Source organism: Lacerta agilis, chromosome 14 (genome assembly GCF_009819535.1).
Source record: "Lacerta agilis isolate rLacAgi1 chromosome 14, rLacAgi1.pri, whole genome shotgun sequence".
Taxonomy (NCBI): Eukaryota; Metazoa; Chordata; class Lepidosauria; order Squamata; family Lacertidae; genus Lacerta; species Lacerta agilis.
Window position 1 is genome coordinate 37,564,911 of NC_046325.1, and position 19,021 is coordinate 37,583,931.

The 19,021-nt window shown below is 45.5% G+C and overlaps 1 protein-coding gene across 1 annotated transcript; it reads left to right on the forward strand.

The window, feature by feature from the left end:
- The first annotated feature begins 8,308 nt into the window (after window positions 1-8,308).
- Window positions 8,309-17,652, forward strand: WNT3 (Wnt family member 3). Its single transcript, XM_033170688.1, has 4 exons — window positions 8,309-8,597; window positions 12,460-12,725; window positions 15,080-15,563; window positions 17,551-17,652. The coding sequence occupies exons 1-3, from the start codon at window positions 8,339-8,341 to the stop codon at window positions 15,557-15,559; spliced, it is 1,005 nt and encodes a 334-aa protein (XP_033026579.1). The 5' UTR covers window positions 8,309-8,338; the 3' UTR covers window positions 15,560-15,563; window positions 17,551-17,652.
- Window positions 17,653-19,021: the final 1,369 nt, after the last annotated feature.

Here is a 19,021-nt window from a genome sequence, read left to right on the forward strand (position 1 = left end):
CGGCCCTCCAGATGTTTTGAGACTACAATTCCCATCATGCCTGACCACTGGTCCTGCTAGCTAGGGATCATGGGAGTTGTAGTAGGCCAAAACATCTGGAGGGCCGCAGGTTGAGGAAGCCTGCTTTAACGTCTTGAAGAGGTGTCGATTATGAAGCACTGGTTTGGATTTTAAAAGGTTTGACAAAAACCAAGAAGCAGATATCTAACTAACAAGCAAAAAAAGAATTATTTTGTCAGCCAAGAACCCTAAGGAAGGAAGGAGGGGGGGGGGAAGGGGATGCCGGAGTGTGACCAAGACCAAGAGTCACGGGATGCTGCTAAGTGGAACAATTCCGTTGTGCGGCATAGCATCCATGGATTTGCATTTTCAGGGAAGGCAAGGAGGGAGAGCAACCCAGAGCTGTGATAGATGTTTGTGCATGTGAGTCTGTAATAAACCGTACTAGGAAAACAAGTGAGCGAGAGAACAGTCCTGTTTCTATCCACCACCACCCCATGCCACCGATATAAAACACTGTTACATAGATAACCCTTTCCCCAGCGAGGTATGGACCACATATATGGGGGTTACTCCATTTTATCTTCCTATTAACCCCGTGAACTAGGTTCGGCTAAGAGAAAGGGATTTGGCCAAGGCCACCCAGTTAGCTGTGTTGTAGAGTCGAAATGTGGATATGTGTCTTCCTGGTCCAAGGGCAACATGTTGCTGTCTGTCTGAAAGCACCTCGCAGCATTGGCATGAGATTATCCTAGGAAGTAAAAATTGGTAGATTTGTAGATTTCCTGCTGGCAGCAAATAAAGAAAAAATCTCTTTATTTGGAGGGCCGAGGAGGAACTGTGTTGCTGGGTAGATAAGCACCATTTCCTATTTCAGGACAAGATTTTCCAACGAAAGTTCAAGAGGCTCAGAAGTTATCCTCCCCCCCCCCCCAAGCTTATCTAAAAAAAAAAATATCTGGCTGAATATTTGGAATTTGCACAAGCCAAGTTGTTTCTTCATGGACTTTGACTAAAGTTCAGTTCAGTGCCACAGATTTAAAACAAACTGAGGGCATACCTGATCTCAAAATCGCACACATTACTTGGGAGAGATGCTATTTTAAAAATTACAATGGCAAGGCTATTGACGTTTGCTTCTGCCTTTCATCCTTTCTTTTGCTCTTCTATCCTAAGTTTCATTTAGGACAGAGAGATACGGGTGCCTTCACCCATCCAGTCTGTTAACACAAAATGACTACCCGCCACACCCGATATATTTAAGAAGCCTATGAACCGACATGGATTGCAGTTAAATTGGAAAAGCCCTAGTCACCTCAGGTTACAAACCACATTGGGACCTGCAAAAGCTCCTGCAGGTGGGCTGCTAAACTCCAAGAACATAGTTCTAGTTACAGGTAGGTAGCCGTGCTGGTCTGCCGTAGTCGAAACAAAATGAAAAAAATAAATAACAAAATTTCCCCCCTTCCAGTAGCACCTTTTTGTTGTTGTTCAGTCGTTTAGTCGTGTCCGACTTTTCGTGACCCCTTAGAGACCAACCACGTTTGTATGAGCTTTTGAGTGCATATTTGAAGAAGTGTGCATTCTCATACCAATAACAAACTTAGTTGGTCTCTAAGGTGCTACTAGAAGTGGGGGGGAAATATTTTGTTCCAAGAACATAGGTTCAGCACCTTCATTTGGATAGCTCCCTGTGCAGGGAGACTGACCTGCCAGGCTAGCATTCAGTGTGTCCCATTTGTGAAACAAACATTCACAGCTCTCAATTCTCAATATCGACTTATTCTAGTACAGGGGTCCCCAAACTAAGGCCCGCGCGAGCCAATTATCCGCCCCCCAATGACCCCCAGCACGGCTGCCCATCTCCGGGTCAGCGCGGCACCAGAAATAGCACAAGCGTAATTTCCAGTGCACTTTTTCCGGTCTGCGGAGGCCTGTGCACATGTGCACAAGCTATTTCCGGTGCCGTGCCATAAGTGCACCGGAAAAAGCGAGTGTCGGAAAAAGCGAGTGTGTGCTTGTATGGGCGAGCGCTCCCCCACCCTCCACGCAATTGGTGCCAGAGGAACCGGCCCAAGGCTGAGTAAGTTTCCCGACCCCTGTTCTAGTATATAACAGGTCATTCAGCAATGCAGGCTGGTATAGCACACACAAGTATGCAGTGATCCCTGCCCCAGTGATCTTACAGTATGTAAGTGTACTGGAAGAAGCAAAGATCACCAGTGTCGAAGCCATGATTCTTCAACATCAACTTCGTTGGACTGGTCATGTTGTGCGGATGCCTGATTATCGTCTTCCAAAGCAACTACTCTATTCCGAACTTAAATATTCTCTCAATCATGTTTGGCAAACCCTCACCATAATCAACTCCCGCCCGGAAACCTATGTCCCCACTGTGGAAGGACGTGCGGATCCAGAATCGGCCTCCATAGTCACTTACGGACTCACTGTTAAAACCGTGTTCATGGAAGACAATCTTACTCAGCTAAGAGGGATCGCCAAATAAGAAGAAGAAAACAGTATGTAACAAGAACAGAAGGACTGCCTAATTATTATACATACCATTGGCATGTATGGCACTTTTTTGGGCTAAATGAAAGCAAGGGAGAGTCAAGTCCCCATCTACCCCAAGGGATTGTACTCTAGATCCATGGTAGGGAACCTTTCTCAACCCAAGGACCACATTGGCGTTGACTCCAGGAAGACTTGCTCCCTGCCTTGCTGACCTTTTCCACCTGGCCTGGGAGGGTGGGACCTAGACTGACTCCACCTACAAAAGATTGAGCTGCTGAGATGACTCTTGGGCTGGGGTGTTGTTTAGTGGGTGTTGTTGGGTTTTTTTGCTACTATTCTTAATATCATTTTTGGTACCTTTTTTAAAGATCTTACTATGATTTATGAGGGAATCGTTCAGTTTGGTTGTGTACTTTTTGATGAGTTTTATTTATTGCTTAGGACTACTTTTGTTTGTAATTATGTAAGTCTTTTCCTATTTTGAGCCACCTTGTGCATGGCTTGAGCTATGGGAAGGCGGTGACATTCCCTCGTGGACAATCATCCGGCTGTATCGTGGCAGTGGATGCGACCAATGGTGGTTGTAGACCGGGGCTGATGGAGATTGTGACCTGCAGACAATCCTGAGGGCTGGAAAGAGAGTCCTGTAAGGTTGTCTCTGCTCCCGAGCCTGAGGTTCATCCTGCCCCTGGTCTAGATTATGGCAGTTGGAAAAGAGGAGTATAAGAAAATGGACTGGCTGGATTCAGAGGAGTGGTGGGATGCAATAGCTGGGAAAACCGCAAGGCAAGAAGGCTCAGAGCCTTCTTGGTGGTGATGGGATGATGATGAGTGGTCAGAGGGAGCAGATGGATAAGACTGGGAGGAGGAGGTGTTGGAAGCTGAAGAGGTAACAGGAAGAGGCTGTGGCAGAGGGCAGAAGTGGAGAGTGGAGAAGAACAAGGCCTAGAGGCAGAGATTAGGCAGGCTGCTGAAGAAACCAGGGGGTCATCCTCTCCTGCTGTGACTAGCTACCCTCCCGCTGGTTTGCCAGAACCAGAGGAGGTATGAAGAGGGCACAGCAAAGACAGACATTGTGTTGGAGCCTGAGATTGCTTGAGAAGGACCTGTGGGTGGAGGAGACTTCAGGAGATATGGGAAGGTGGGGGGGGGGACCTTCAGTCCTTGCAACTGCAAGACCTACTGGGAAGAGTTGCTGTGCTCACTAGGCTTGAGCTGTTTTGTTTCTTTGAATAAAGAGTTAACTTCACTGACACCTTGTGAGTTATTGCTGACCTGCACGTTACTGGGTAAGGTTGCTGCTGGTGAGCAAAGAACCCTAAGGTTCCCCCCCCCAAAAAAATATCTTGTGAAAACCACTGGGTTCAGCGTAGAGGCATTGAGAACCCCGAGGGCCATCCATTTGGTCCATTCTCCATCCAAGAGAGGCCACACCGAAAGGCCAGTGTGGTGTAGTGGTTAAGAGCGGTAGACTCGTTATCTGGGGAACCGGGTTTGCGTCTCCGCTCCTCCACATGCAGCTGCTGGGTGACCTTGGGCTAGTCACACTTCTCTGAAGTCTCTCAGCCCCACTCACCTCACAGAGTGTTTGTTGTGGGGGAGGAAGGGAAAGGAGAACGTTAGCCGCTTTGAGACTCCTTCGGGTAGTGAAAAGCGGGATATCAAATCCAAACTCTTCTTCTTCTTCTTCTTCTTTGGGCAGGTCACCAAAAAGAGAGAGCAAAAGTATACCTGTGTGAGCCATAATGTTGGGGACTTTATCAACGGATAGGGAGACATGATAGCTTACAGGCATTGACTGTGTATGGACAAATATTATGATATTTTCAAAGCATTTATTTAAAATATAGTGGGTTATAAATAAATATATCTGTATTAGAATAATACTTTCATTTATATAAATAATAATAATATGCATCTTTTGCTTCTTTTTCATTTTTTTCGCTTCATTTTGTTTAACTGAGATATATTCAACTGAAAAATAAAATAAACTGTTGGTGGCTTTATAGATCCACACCAACCTCTCAAATTTATTTCCCCCCTCAGATTCCTATATTTGCTGTATAGAATAAAGTTCTCAGAGTAGTTATCAATATAATCTGATAGTGGTTCCCCCCCTTTCCCCCCTCCTCCTGTTAATTAAGATAACAAGCCAAGAGATCAAGAAAATGTGGACAAGAATTGAAAACAGCACTTCTCTGGTCCAAAACAGCAGCTGGCTGTAATTCCACTTTATATTACAGCAAGGCAAATGCCCATTGGAGGGGGGGGCATTTGTGCATGCTTTCTAAAAAGGAGTGGGCCTGAGTTGTGAACTGCCCTGAGATTAACGGATAAAGGACAGTGCACACAGGGGCGTAGCAAGGTAAATTGGTACCCGGGGGCAAAAAAAAAAATGTCAACCCCCCCCCCCCCAGGCATGGGAAGGTCAGGTGGTACCCAGTGCGGAAAATTTCTTGTCAACCCCCCCATTGATTCCCCCCCCACAAAAATGGTTTTACGTTATTTCACATTTTCTTACAAAGGAATAATAACAAGTAATAATAATAATAAAACTTTTATTTATATCCCACCCTCCCTGGCCGAAGTCGGGCTCAGGGTGGCTAACATCAGATACATAACATTGGTATAAAATCAAACAATAATTAAATTACCTCCTAAAAACATCTCAAAATCGAATTAAAGTCTAATTAGATAGCTTTCCACAGGGTTAGGGGTGGGAACAGTAAGTGTTCTCTGAACTGAAATTTCAGCCTTCATGACATAGGAAAGCAGCCAAGTGAACAGCTATTTTGGTGGAGGAGGGTCAAGATATTAACCGATATGCATGAAATTTCATATATAGCTATATAATCCCTAGTATAGTAAGATAAGACCTTCGGAGCAGGCATTTAAACCCCCCCCCCAAATTTGTTCCTTGATAATTTGTCACCCCCTCCATTATGGAACCCGGGGCGGTCCGCCCCCACCCCCCCTTGCTATGCCCCTGAGTGCACAATAATAATAATAAAGTTTTTTATGGTCGGTGTTTTGCTGTGCTTTTAATATTTTGTTGGAAGCTGCCCAGAGTGGCTGGGGCAATCTAGCCAGTTGGGCAGGATATAAATAATACAAATTATGATTATGATTATTTGGAAGGAGACTTCGCTTCAGCTAAGCAGTGCACAGACTTAAAAGGCACTGTTACAACCACAGCCCCTTGAATTGTGCCCAGGAACCAATTGGTAACAGTACATTCTTTGAGGACAGGTGTACTATGGCTAGTTCTAGTTAGGACGGGAATCTAGCTGCTGCATCTGGACCCGGTGTAGTTGCAAGTAACCTTCAAAAGGCAGCTTCCACGTAGAACCAGCCTTGTACATAGAATCTAATCCCAACATTGGACGTTCCTAGAAATTACAAACAGGGGGCTAGTGTGACGGATTGGCCTTAGGGTGGAGGAGGTATGACAGCCCAGTGCCGAAAGAGTTAAGCCACCTTCATTTTTGACGGACAGTTCATCCTTTGGGGGCGGGGCAATCCCCGGTTTAAAAGGAGGGGACGGCCGTTTTGGCAGTTGGAGAAGAGGGAGGGTATGAGTGGTGGCTGGAAGAAGAGGGGTGTGGGGCCAGGATAGTGGTGGTTAGGCTAGGGTAGGATGAAGATTAGTCAGTTATACGGAAAGAGTTAATATTTTAGATGTAACTAAGCTGATGAACTATCAAAATACGCGAAGCACGATGTTCTGAAATAAATAAAGATTTGTTTTTGTTGAGCCAAGAGAAAAGAGGCATTTATTTGGTCCAGCGATATATGGATGCTCATGAGGAGGTGAACTCGGGGAAAAGACAAAACTGACCTGCAGGGTGATAGTTTGTGTCTTGGAGTTTCACTCAAGGGGGGCAAAAGGGCAGAGACCTTGGTAAGGCTACACAGTTACTAAAAGGGTTTAGCTAACTCAGTGTTTTTCAACCACTGTTCCGCGGCACACTAGTGTGCCGCGAGATGTTGCCTGGTGTGCCGTGGGAAAAAATTGAAAAATTCAAGAGAATTACTTTATATATAGTCAATATAGGCACAGAGTTAAATTTTTTAACATTTTCTAATGGTGGTGTGCCTCGTGATTTTTTTCATGAAACAAGTGTGCCTTTGCCCAAAAAAGGTTGAAAAACACTGAGCTAACTGACTCAGTGGGGGAATCTAATGAGAGAGAGAGCCCCAGAACTGATAGAGCTGAGAGGTATTCTCAACCACGCAATGCCTATCCGGGGGATATATTTGCACAGGAACCTGGGCTCTCCCCAAGGTTACAGCTGCCACTTCCTGGAAAGCGGTTCTGCTGCCATGTTAGCAAAAAAAACGTCAATGCTGAGGACGGTCGGAAGGCATTCGGCGTAAAAGATTCCGAACGACAAGACTTGAGCACCCTGAAAGAAAACAAGGGCCTTTGATCTTTGCACCGCAGCTTAATACAGCGCTGGTAACAAGATAATGAGGTGATATATAAATTGCCTGTGTGCTTTCGTGGCATGCAGCACTTCCCCGGTTGAGGCAGTGCGGTTCAGCAGAGCATCAGGCCCAGGTTCGAATCCTACCCAAGTCGTGAACGTGCATGCAGGGTCATTTCGGGGACAAGCTGCAGGCTCTCAGTCTGAGTTCTCCCAAATCTGTAAAATGGAAATGGAAATATCGTGACCCATTCATTTCCCCCTCCCCCCTCAACTTGGTTGTCTTAGGTGTATTAAGGAATCGTTTATCCTGGGATTCAGGAGGTGATGGTGCTGTGATCGCTCTCTGTGTACCACAATTGTAAACATGGGGAAGGACTCGGGAGAGGACTATGCAAATTGATAAAGGGTAGAAGATAAACAGTATGTTTTATGTTGGAATCATGACTTCAGTATGGTGAGATGTCTCTCCCTCTACATTTCCATTTCTTCCATTCTTCCCTCCTATCACATCTGCAAGGACTTTGGACTAATCCTTTTATCCTTGTTCCCAATTGTAGCAAAGTTTAAGTGCCTGTAGATGCAATTGCTCATATCCATCCCTTGCTACTCTTTCTTTCTTTCTTTCTTTCTTTCTTTCTTTCTTTCTTTCTTTCTTTCATTCCCTCCCTGCCTCCCGCCCTCCCTCCTTGTTAATTTTAGACTGCAGCATCTTTAGGGGCAGAGACAGTTCTCAGTTTGATTTAGGAACGTTGATAAAGTGCTATGCACAGTAAGAAAGACCGAATGAACTAGACATATTTACCCCTGAGAAAACAAATGCTAAAGGGAGACAGGATGGGTACGCAGATTGTTTTCAAACATTTGAAAGATTTCCAGAAAACAGAGTGGAGTCGGGTGGACCTTTGGTATGGGACATTTCACATAGAGAGAAGAATTAGCTCTCTTGGGAGCAGGTTCAATAGGCAGATGTCAGGATTGTTTTCAATACATGATATCCTGTCCCAGGGCAGCCCTTTGACTAGTTATGACTTTAAATATCCCAAGGCAACCCTGGTCTCCCAAAACCAGCAGAGGCATGAAAAAGGCAGAGGAAAGGTTGGCTTCAGGCATAGTCTCAGATTGCTTGGGGGGAAACCTGAAGAGGACGGGGCTTAGGCAACCATGGGGAGGTCCCAGCAACCTCTTCATAGGGGCAAGATCTGCTGGAGAAGAGTTGTTGGGCTCATTAGGCCTGACAGATCCTCCTGTGCAGATCCTGATTTTGCGAATGAAGAGTTAACTCTCATTTGCAGGGTGTGATTTACTGCTGGCTCGCTCCTGACAATCTGCCACTTGGTGGAGGAGTAAGTGCGGGCACACAAAGTGCCCGGTGCCCTTTCAGCAGGGGGTTGTATATGTTCTCCCTTTGCAGGTCCCTCGCGTTAGGCCAGCAATATACCTCGTTGGGCTCCCAGCCGATCCTGTGCGGTTCCATTCCTGGCTTAGTGCCCAAGCAGCTCCGGTTCTGCCGCAACTACATCGAGATCATGCCCAGTGTTGCCGAGGGTGTGAAGCTAGGAATCCAGGAATGCCAGCACCAGTTCCGAGGGCGCCGTTGGAACTGCACCACCATCGACGACAGCTTGGCCATTTTCGGGCCTGTTCTCGATAAAGGTACAGCACAAGCTGGGTTAGAGGAGGGGCACCCATAGCTTGCCAGTAGTGGAGCACATTTTATTCATTATTATGCATTGCTTCCCCCCCCTCCACTCTTTTTCCTTCTCCAAGGAGCTCAAGGTTCTCCCAATCCTCATTTATTCCACACAACAGCCCTGTGAGTTGGGTTAGGCTGAGAGGCATTGACCCAGTGAGCCGAAAGGAGAAGGCAGCTTCATGATTATCGTATAGAACATGCCAATAACCAGCACCCAGTTTGTGCAAACTTTAAAAGGTTTTAATTTTTAAAAAATTACAGCTGAATTTTTTAAAAAAATTTAATGGTAACACCTTAAAGGCATTAATGTGGAGTGTTGGCTTGCAAAATAAAGTGTGTGTCACTCTCCTTTTAAAAAAAAATACATCTGATTTCAACGCCAAATTATATGTTGCTGGGAATGTTTGTTTTTACAAAAATATTTACAGCTTTGTTGCAAACAACAGAGGGCGGCTGCATAGGTTGTCCTGATATAATTTTACAGGGAGGGAGGGAAGGGAAAAAAGCATGTAAGTTGCTCAGTAAGTCAGAACTTTGATCTCACATATAGGTATACTTCACATCCTCTCTGTCTAAGGGCAAGTGCAGATTAACAAATTACCGAGCCTATGCACAGAGACAGCCCACAGGAGAACGATATAGGCCTTGTGGAACAATACACACCATCCAGCAATCAGATCTCCTGTGGAAACCCCAATGAATTGAATGGGAAACTGTGAAAGTAACCTACCAGGCCATTGCAGAGTTTCTCACCCATCTCATTGGACAGGTGGCCTTCCCAGTGGATCATGCTCAAGGCCCGCTGGGATTTACACATACCATTAAATTTGTACATTTTATTTTCCGAGGGAGGGAGACAGGTGACAACTTGTGGTTGTAAAAAAAAAAACCATTTTTATGGATATTTCATTCTCCTGCGGAGCTGTTTATTTAATTCCCGTTTTCTCTTATTGCCCCCCACCCATCTCATTAAATTTCAGATCAGCAGTTTATACCAAGAGGCAACTTGGAATAAATGGGCACCTCCCCACAAAGTGAAGAGAATTTCACTCCACATCTGAATAATCAAAAATCTGGGGAAGTGGTAAAATTCCCTCTGCCTAGAAGTGATTAATGTATCAGTCAGTCATGATTTATTAGCCAGGCAGCCATAACAACATGATTGATGTAACCCCACGATTGATAAATTTGGAAAGAAGGAACCAGGGAGGATACGAATTGCATATGCATGCAAGCCCAAGCTAACAAGCAGCTTAACTTTAATAAATAAAACCAAGGTGAAGCAGAATCTGAAATTTGAGCTGAACTTAGTGCCACGCCTAAAACGGGCCATATTAACTGTACCGCATTTTCATGTTAAAGGAAGACCAAGAAAGTGGAAGAACAATCCTGTTTCCTGGTCTTGGCTTCATCCCTTTTAGGCTGCGGAGGGTAGGACACATGATCAAATGCTCCCCCAGGAAGACATTTCCCTTGACATAGAAAACTAGCATATCAGCAGAAAGGCTAGGGGACGTTCAATCTTCTGAATATCTCATTGCCTAAAGCCGTGGTTCCCAATGCCCCACAGGGGGGCAATTTGATTTTGGGGGGGGGGGCAATTTGAGAATGAGTTAGACCAAGTTAATGGCCTTTTAGGCTTCCTCCATGTGAGTACAAGTTCACTTTCTGAATAATCTTCTTATTTCTGAATAATAAGAATTATATGTCACAGGGGAGGGGCATCAGGATTTTAGAAATGCTTAGGTGGGGCATGGCAAAAAAAAAAAAGTTGGGAACCACTGGCCTAAAGTGTAGTGCGTTGTGCGTGTTTTTTACATGGAGGAGTCTGACAGCTATCACCCACAGCCTGAAGTAGCACAGCCCAGACACAGGCTTTTAACACCCCTCAAGGCCTAAAAAATAAATAAAGGTTTCTAAAAGGCTGAGGGGGTGTGTGGGGAATGGTTAAAGGTGAGTCCCCGCAGGTCTGAAAAGGCTACCTCCTCAGGGAGCCGTAGCAAATGACTCTCTGTGTAAGAGAGGCTGACTGCATTTCCCTGGAACAAATGTGGCAAACAAAACCCGCATCTCCAGGGCCTCGGCTGAGGAAACCGGAGGCTGCAAAATGGCCCTACAGCATTGTGATAACCCAGCAGTGTTCCTCAGCTGTGACACAGATGACAAATTTGCATTTAAAGAGGGGGAACTGGATATAAACGCAGGAGATTTAAAGGCAGCGGCGGGTGGTGGGGAGGGAGAGAAAATGAGCTTATATCCAGGAGAAAAGAGCTAAGCTCCCATCCCCACTGTGCACCGGGGCAGGGGGATATCGTTCCAGACCTTGAACTGTTTCACAACCCCGCGCCATTCACACGCCCTTTCGCCACCCGGAGCCCAGGAGGGGAGGACCGGCGGCACCAGAGGTCTCAATAGAGATTTCCTAGCCTGACTGGTGGGCTCGCGGGGGGATGGCAGGGCAGGGCGGTCGCGGGCCCCGTTGCCAAGGGGTGGCCGCGGGGAATGCCAGCGTGGGTACTGCCGGGCCTGGCAGAAACATTCCACATTATGTGGGTAATACAGTGTGACACTCCGCAGACAATGGCAAATTGAGTGTCCCAGCAGGTAACGGGGTCTGGATAGGAGACCGTTACAGTGGAGCTCTGTCAAGAGCCCCTAATCCACCCAGGCTCTGCCCCCCAACCCGGCCCCCTCAGAGCTTCTGGGAACTTTCAATTTTACCACTGGGAAATCTCTCTCAGGCAACCCCAACCCCCCCCCCCCCAAATGCCTCATGGGGTGGGGTGGAGAGTTGGGCTTTTTTCCAGACTGCCTTTTCCCAAATCTTCGGAAGCCTCCGTCGGTTTCGAGGTAGCAACTTTCCCCTCAGAGTTTTTTATCTTCACACGCCAAATCTTAGTTTAGTTTTCTAAGGCAACCTTCCTGAGGGCAGCACGAGTCGGTTCCAAAACGTCCAAGGCAAGAGGCACTCTTGTTTTGCAGATTTAAAATCGAAGGCGCACTCTTTTTACAGTTGAAAAGCGTTTGCTTTTGGAGTTTAAAAATATATATAAACAGTACAGTCGTAGCAAAGAAAAGAACACAGCATTAAGCCTATGGCATCATTTACATGGTCTTAAAACGTTGGCAGTCCATATAGGTTCTCCACCGACAGGTTTGGGAGGTGGGTGGAAGAACTTTTATTTTATTTTTCCCTTATGTATGAAAAAAAAGGGGAGGCCAGGTTTCATCAAAGATGTTCTCCTTTATAATAAACCCATTTGCAATTCTTCTAAGCCAGGTCAGTTGTTCTGAACTAGCTATAACCCAAATTTTGTTGAACCCAGTCTCAAGAGGTAGCTCCACCTGGGATTTCCAGTGATACGCTGTTACTAGATGTGGTGCAGCTACAAACAGAAAAGAAATTAAATCTTTATGCCGGAGTTTGTGAATGGACAACGTCACGTTTTCCAAAGAGCCCAACCCCTCCATTTCTGCCCCAGTCCCTGTTCTGAGCGTAGCTCAGCGATGGATTATTCCTCACTGTTGGACGCAAACTCTCAAAGCAGCTCTCTGTGATATTTCATACAAAACAAAAGATGGTGCATAATCTAATTTTAAAAAAAAAAAAAAATACTAAAAGGGCAGATAGCAGGAGGCAGAACTTGGAAGAAATCTAATTCTGCTAAAAAAAAAAGAACAAAGAGGGGACTTTATGATTGTGGACCTGAACTTTCAAATCCAAAAGCCATAGCTGCTTCATAAGGCAGGGGAAAAGGAAGGCAAATGATAAGTTCACAGCATGCAAAATAACCGGGTCTTTTTCTTGCCTCTTGTTCGCAGCCACGCGAGAATCTGCCTTTGTCCACGCCATCGCCTCAGCCGGCGTGGCCTTTGCCGTCACTCGCTCCTGTGCTGAAGGCACGTCCACCATCTGCGGTTGCGACTCGCATCACAAGGGGCCACCGGGCGAAGGCTGGAAATGGGGAGGATGCAGCGAGGACGCCGACTTTGGCGTGCTGGTTTCGAGGGAGTTTGCCGACGCCCGAGAAAATCGCCCGGATGCCCGCTCCGCCATGAACAGGCACAATAATGAAGCTGGAAGAACAGTGAGTGTGCCCCTTCACACCTCTTTGTCCTTCTCTCGAGACAGCATCCTGCCCCGTTTTGCCTAGCTTACTCGCTGGAAAGTCCTCTGGTGTATGAACAGAGAAATCCAAAATGTGACTAAACCCAGGCCTAAGGAGGCCATCTTGTCTAACCATGTAGAAAACCCAGAGCCATCCCTGTTAGATGGCTGTCCAGCCTCAGCTTGAAAACCTCCAGCAACAGAGAGCTTACCACCCATTATGTAATTGGCCCCATTGTCCCAAGTGTTGTCACCGCCGAGAAGTTTCTCATAATGTTCAAATCTACTCTCCTGTAACTTCAGCCCATTGGATCTAGTCCCACCCTCTGGGGCCGCAGGACACAAATGTTTATTCCAAGCACCCAAGCGGTCACGTTCCGGTCCAGTACTTGAACTCATGGGGAAAGCTGCATGTTTCTAATTCATAAAAAAACAGCAAAGAACTACAGTAAACCACCAAATGCTAAACATAATTTTTCCAAGTTTCAAAATAGGACAGTAAACGTCTGTCTCCCTTATCTTGATTTTGTCTTGCTTCAGACAAACCAGGAGCTGAAACCATGGTTTGTTCTTGGTTTACTTTTTGTGGTTTGTCTAAGCCAGAGTTTAGACACAATGCTAAGCTAAACCATGGTTTAGCCCAAGGTAGTCTAGTGACCGTGGTACTGGGAGAGGAGTGACTACTATCTTCTCCTCAGAAAGTTGCACATCTGCTCATTCATACTAAACCATGGGTTGACATAGCGTAACCTATGAACTGATCTTATAGTCACCCAATAAAAATTCAGAAATATTACTCAGAACTGGGTTAAGTAAATGTGACATCCAAGAGTATGGGAGAAATATACAGAAGAGATGGAGGCCTTGGTCAACAGAGAAGAGGTAAAAAGAAGCCGCTGAAAGCTGTCTGCATTTAATAGCAAGTAAATGTGCATTGGATTGTGCTGAAATCATGCCAAAATGCAGATATGATTTAGCAAGACAGGAATCATATACAGTGTAACATGGTAGCTAAACGGCTGAGCTGCAAATAATTTGACCTCTGCCATTAGTTTCCCTTAGACAAACTACTCTCATCCTCAGTGCCCATCAGCAATATGGGGGATAATAAAATAAATTTGCCTTTGCAGGGCTGAACAATCTAAAACGCTATTTAAAAAGCTTACTATTCTATCATAATTACCACCCAATTTCCTTATTAAATCAAGGCCTTAAGGTTTGAATGACAATTCATGGAGCAAAGTAGTGGTTGGTAACATTTTTTCCTTAATGAAGAAGTCTTTGAGAAGTCTAATGAGAGAAATTTGCATAGAAGCATTTGAGTGCAGAGTTCGCTTTCAAGGGAAAAAAATTATACCACTAAAAAGGAACTATGCAAAGATGTCTCTTCATCCCTTTTATTTTTCTCAATAGCTTTAGAATCGCTAACCCTGGCCAAATGACAAAATATTAACACTGAAGAAGTTGAGGCTGAAACAACTGTACAATTAACTTGCATGCTGATCATGTGTTATATTGTTGGGAAATCCCAAACAACCACCACCACCAAACACAAAACTCAAAATTTTCACTACTACATCTAGTTAATGGAATCTTTGGTTATAAAATCAGAATTTAAAAGAAAAAGGAAAGAGGGAGAAAGAAAAGGAAATGGAAAAGGATAAAAGACTTCCTGTTCTCTGTCTGTTATCTCAATATAGTTATTCACTCAATAACATACAGCTATTTTATTTTCTATAAGCCAATATTTTTCCAGTCTTCAAATCCATATATTACAAGTCCATTTTCGCTTTCCTGCAAAAAAACCACAATAAGTTTCCAATCCTTAATCAATGTCAACGATTTTCTCTCTCTAATTAAGCACGTCAACTTTGCCATCTCAGTCCAATCATTTTATCAACCATTCCTCCGTAGCAGGACTGTATCCTTCCATCCTTGTGCATATAACAATCTTGCCGCTGTAATCTTATATATACACAGTGGAACCTCGGTTCTCGAATGTAATCCATTCCAGAAGACCGTTCGAGTTCTGAAACGTTCGAAAACCAAGGCGCAAAGGGCTGCATGCAAATTCAGTTGAGAAAATTGAAAAACACGCAGCAGAAGCCATTTGACTTCTGAGGCGCGTTCGGAAACGGAAGCATTTACTTCCGGGTTTTCGGCATTCGGGTTCTGAAACGTTCATCGAAGGAGACATTCGAGAACTGAGGTGACACTCTATTAGAATAATCTTGCCTGGTCCATGGCCATAGCCCCAATAGAGACTAGGTGGAAGATGGTTTGTGGTTGCTTCTCTGGACTTGACTGGTGTGTTGTTGTTTCGCTTTGGGTTAGACGATCTTGGACCACATGCACCTGAAGTGTAAGTGCCACGGGCTGTCGGGCAGCTGCGAGGTCAAAACATGCTGGTGGGCCCAGCCGGATTTCCGCGCCATCGGCGACTACTTGAAGGACAAATACGACAGCGCTTCGGAGATGGTGGTGGAGAAACACCGGGAATCTCGCGGGTGGGTGGAGACGCTGCGTGCGAAATACGCCCTCTTCAAGCCACCGACAGAACGCGACTTGGTCTACTACGAGAACTCGCCCAACTTCTGCGAGCCCAACCCCGAGACCGGCTCGTTCGGCACCCGAGACAGGATGTGCAATGTGACCTCGCACGGGATCGACGGGTGCGACTTGCTCTGCTGCGGCCGCGGCCACAACACCCGGACGGAGAAGAGGAAGGAGAAGTGCCATTGCATCTTCCACTGGTGCTGCTATGTCAGCTGCCAGGAATGCATCCGAGTTTATGATGTCCACACGTGCAAATAAAAAGGTAGGCAGTGGGAGGATGGATGGCGGCTAACAGATTGAGGTTGAATCTTGGCAAGACAAGTACTGTTTTTGGGGGACAGGGGGCGGACGAGTGGGGGGGCTCCCTGGTCCTGAATGAGGTAACTGTGCCCCTGAAGGACCAGCCTGGGAGTCATTTTGGACTCACAGCTGTCCATGGAGGTGCAGGCCAATTCTGTGTCCAGGGCAGCTGTCCACCAGCTCCATCTGGTACACAGGCTGAGACCCTACCAGCCCGCAGACTGTCTCGCCAGAGTGGTGCATGCTCTGGTTATCTCTCGCTTGGACTACTGCAATGCACTCTATGTGGGGCTACCTTTGAAGGTGACCCGGAAACTACAATTAATCCAGAATGCGGCAGCTAGAATGGTGACTGGGAGTGGCTGCCGAGACCATATAACACCAGTCCTGAAAGACCTACATTGGCTCCCAGTATGTTTCCAAGCACAATTCAAAGTGTTGGTGCTGACCTTTAAAGCCCTAAATAGACTCGGCCCAGGATACCTGAAGGAGCGTCTCCACCTCCATCATTCAGCCAGGACACTGAGGTCCAGCCCTGAGGGCCTTCTGCCGGTTCCCTCACTGAGAAGTGAATTTACAGGGAACCAGGCAGAGGGCCTTCTTAGTAGTGGGACCCTGACTTTTAGAAGACATCTGAAGTCAGCCCTGTCTAGGGAAGTTTTTAATGTCTGATGTTTTGCTGTGTTTTTAATACTCTGTTGGAAGCTGCCCGGAGTGGCTAGGGAGGCCCAGCAAGATGGGTGGGGTATATTATTATTATTATTATTATTATTATTATTATTATTATTATTGGTTGTGTTGATGGCATGCCGATTGCAGCATCTGGGTTTGATAATATTTGTACCCCGTCCATCTAACCAGCTTGCCTTAGCTACTCCAGGCAGCTTCCAACATAGATAAAAACATCATAAAAACATTACACATTAAAAAAGCTTCCCTACACAGGGCTGCCTTCAGATGTCTTCTAAAGGTGATAAAGCGGGATATCAAATCCAAACTACTCCTCCTCCTCCTCCTCTTCTTCTCCTCTTCCTCCTCCTCCTCCTCCTCCTCCTCCTCACAAGGAATCCTAGGAACTGCAGGTTTTTTGGTTTTCTTTTTAAGGATGTGGGCCTCACAGAACTAAATTTCCCAGCACCCTGAACAACTGCAGTTCCCAGGATTCTCTATGACTGTTAAACATTGTATGCTTTTAAATGTATGGCATAGCTGTGACCAAGACAGTATGGAAGTCCTGATGGCCTCCCTTCTATTTTTTTAAATCGAATAAAAGTAAGCATGAGGGTGACTCAGTACGGGCCGTTCCCTAGTGTGCTGACTGAAACCTTTCTCTGAAGATGTTTGCTCCCATGGAGCACAGACGCTTTTTGGAAGCCGTTTTGAGCAGGAAAGCAGTGGTGCTCTTCCCAAGCTGCATAATGTTCCCAATTTGACTCCCCTCCCCACCCTATGGCAGATTTTCATTTAAAAATTAAAATCAAGGCAGGGGAGCCAGCGATGGACAAGGTGACTGCTGTTAGGACAGAGAAAAGAAACCCTTTAATATTAGGAGAGTATAGAATCTAGAATTAGATTTTGAAAATGTTTTTCTTTTTAGTTGAGGATTAGTTTTTAAAGATGTGAGCGATTTGAATTGGGAAGTTACATAAAATATTTTGTAATGGACGCAATAAGGGGAAACAGGGGGAAGTCCAGTTAAAGATGTTAAGATAGTTGAGATTCTTAATAATAGAATATTGTTGTTTTTATTTTTGTTAAATGTTTTGATTTTTGTAGTTTTGTATTTTTTTTCTTTTTTGTATGTTTTTGTTGTGTTTTTGGAAAATTCCAATAAATATTATTATAAAAAAAGAGAAAAGAAACCCTGATATATTAAAACAAACAAACAAACAAGCAAACATTGACAGTGATCATGCTGTTGTTTTTTCTTGCTTTGTCTTCCCCGAAAGAGGCCCTTGATAGAGCGGAATGATAAATGTGAAGAGACTGCCAGGAAACACCACAGTTGCAGCCCCTGACACCTGAACATGGAGAAGAAGAAAACAGGAGCCCTTCTCTCCCTCCTTCTTAGCCAAGGCAGGCAATGGTGGAAGAACCGCCCTGTTGGAATCCAACATAACAAGACTTCCTTGGACCTTCTGCCAATCCTGCCAGCATCTCCCTTCTTTCTTGTTAAAACAGGTTCCTGATTTCAAGCCGAAACAGTTTTGGGGTACAGGAGGGGTCTGTGGTTTTTGGGGGAGGATTTTTTTTTTTGCACATATCAGAATATAATATATTTTTTAAAACCCTAAGGAAAGAGCAAGGCTTTTAGCGACACTGACGAGAGGGGCATTGTTGCAGCTGCTCACTGCAGTTACCAAGGTGCGGGGAAAAGAATGTCGGTGGTGCTCAAGAAAAGAAAAGCTACCCTGTGATGGCCGCCTCACGCCTCGGAGTCATCAAGCGACGACTGCAGTCGTTTTGTGAATCGCTTCATACGTGGACTTACCCTTAAACACTTGAGCTTCCCTCTGCACCCAAATACATACCTGAATGCCCAGCCTGAGTTTTGAGTCATCCACTGTAGAAGCAGCATTGATTTGGGTGTTGAAGGGGGCGGGGGGGGGAGAGTAAAGAGCGTCTCATCATTCTCCTTTCAATGGGGTTTCCCCAAACCCCCTATTTAATGTGTATATACAGTTGTGTTGCTATAACCCGGACACATTCCAAAAGAACTGGGGCGGGGCGGGGGGGGGGGGGCTTGGAAGTAGCCGCAGCCAGCCCCTACTTCAAAATTTAAGCCTTTGTCAAAACCTTAACAGCATTTCCCAGCAGGCTGAGTTAACAGGAGGGCAACCGATGGGATCTGCAACAAGAAAACGTTGAGATGGATCCTTGCCGCTCCCGTTTGAGGGTTCCAGCCAGCCAGCCAGCCAGCCAGCCTCTTGCATATTATAAGCTATTAGGGGCTCACATAAGCCAATCCCCTCCTCTCTTTTTTTCCATTTTCCTCCACCCAACGCTCAACAGCTCATGGAGACCGATGGCTATTGCTTTTAAATTTACAAAAAAAAAAAAAAGGTTTTCTGCACACCTAGCGAATTTCCTGTGTAAAAATTTCTGCTCGTTTTTTGTTTGTTTGTTTCCAAATTGATAAAGGCACTTGGCTGTTTGAATCTGCTATTGGAGGAAACAAGCGGAACTTGCAACAAAACATTGCATTTCTCCGTCCCCTAAGAGAAGTGCTTCTTCCTGTTCATGGCTCCAGACAACGGAATGGGAGCCTTGTAGTGCTGTGAAGGCTCAGGGTTGGTTGGTTGAGTTTCAGGAGAAAGGAAGCAATAAAAAACACACCCCTGCTTACCTTTGTTATGCTACAGCATGCTAAAAGGCTGTCACCCCCAAACCTGGGTATTTTATAAGAGGGAGGTCCGCAGT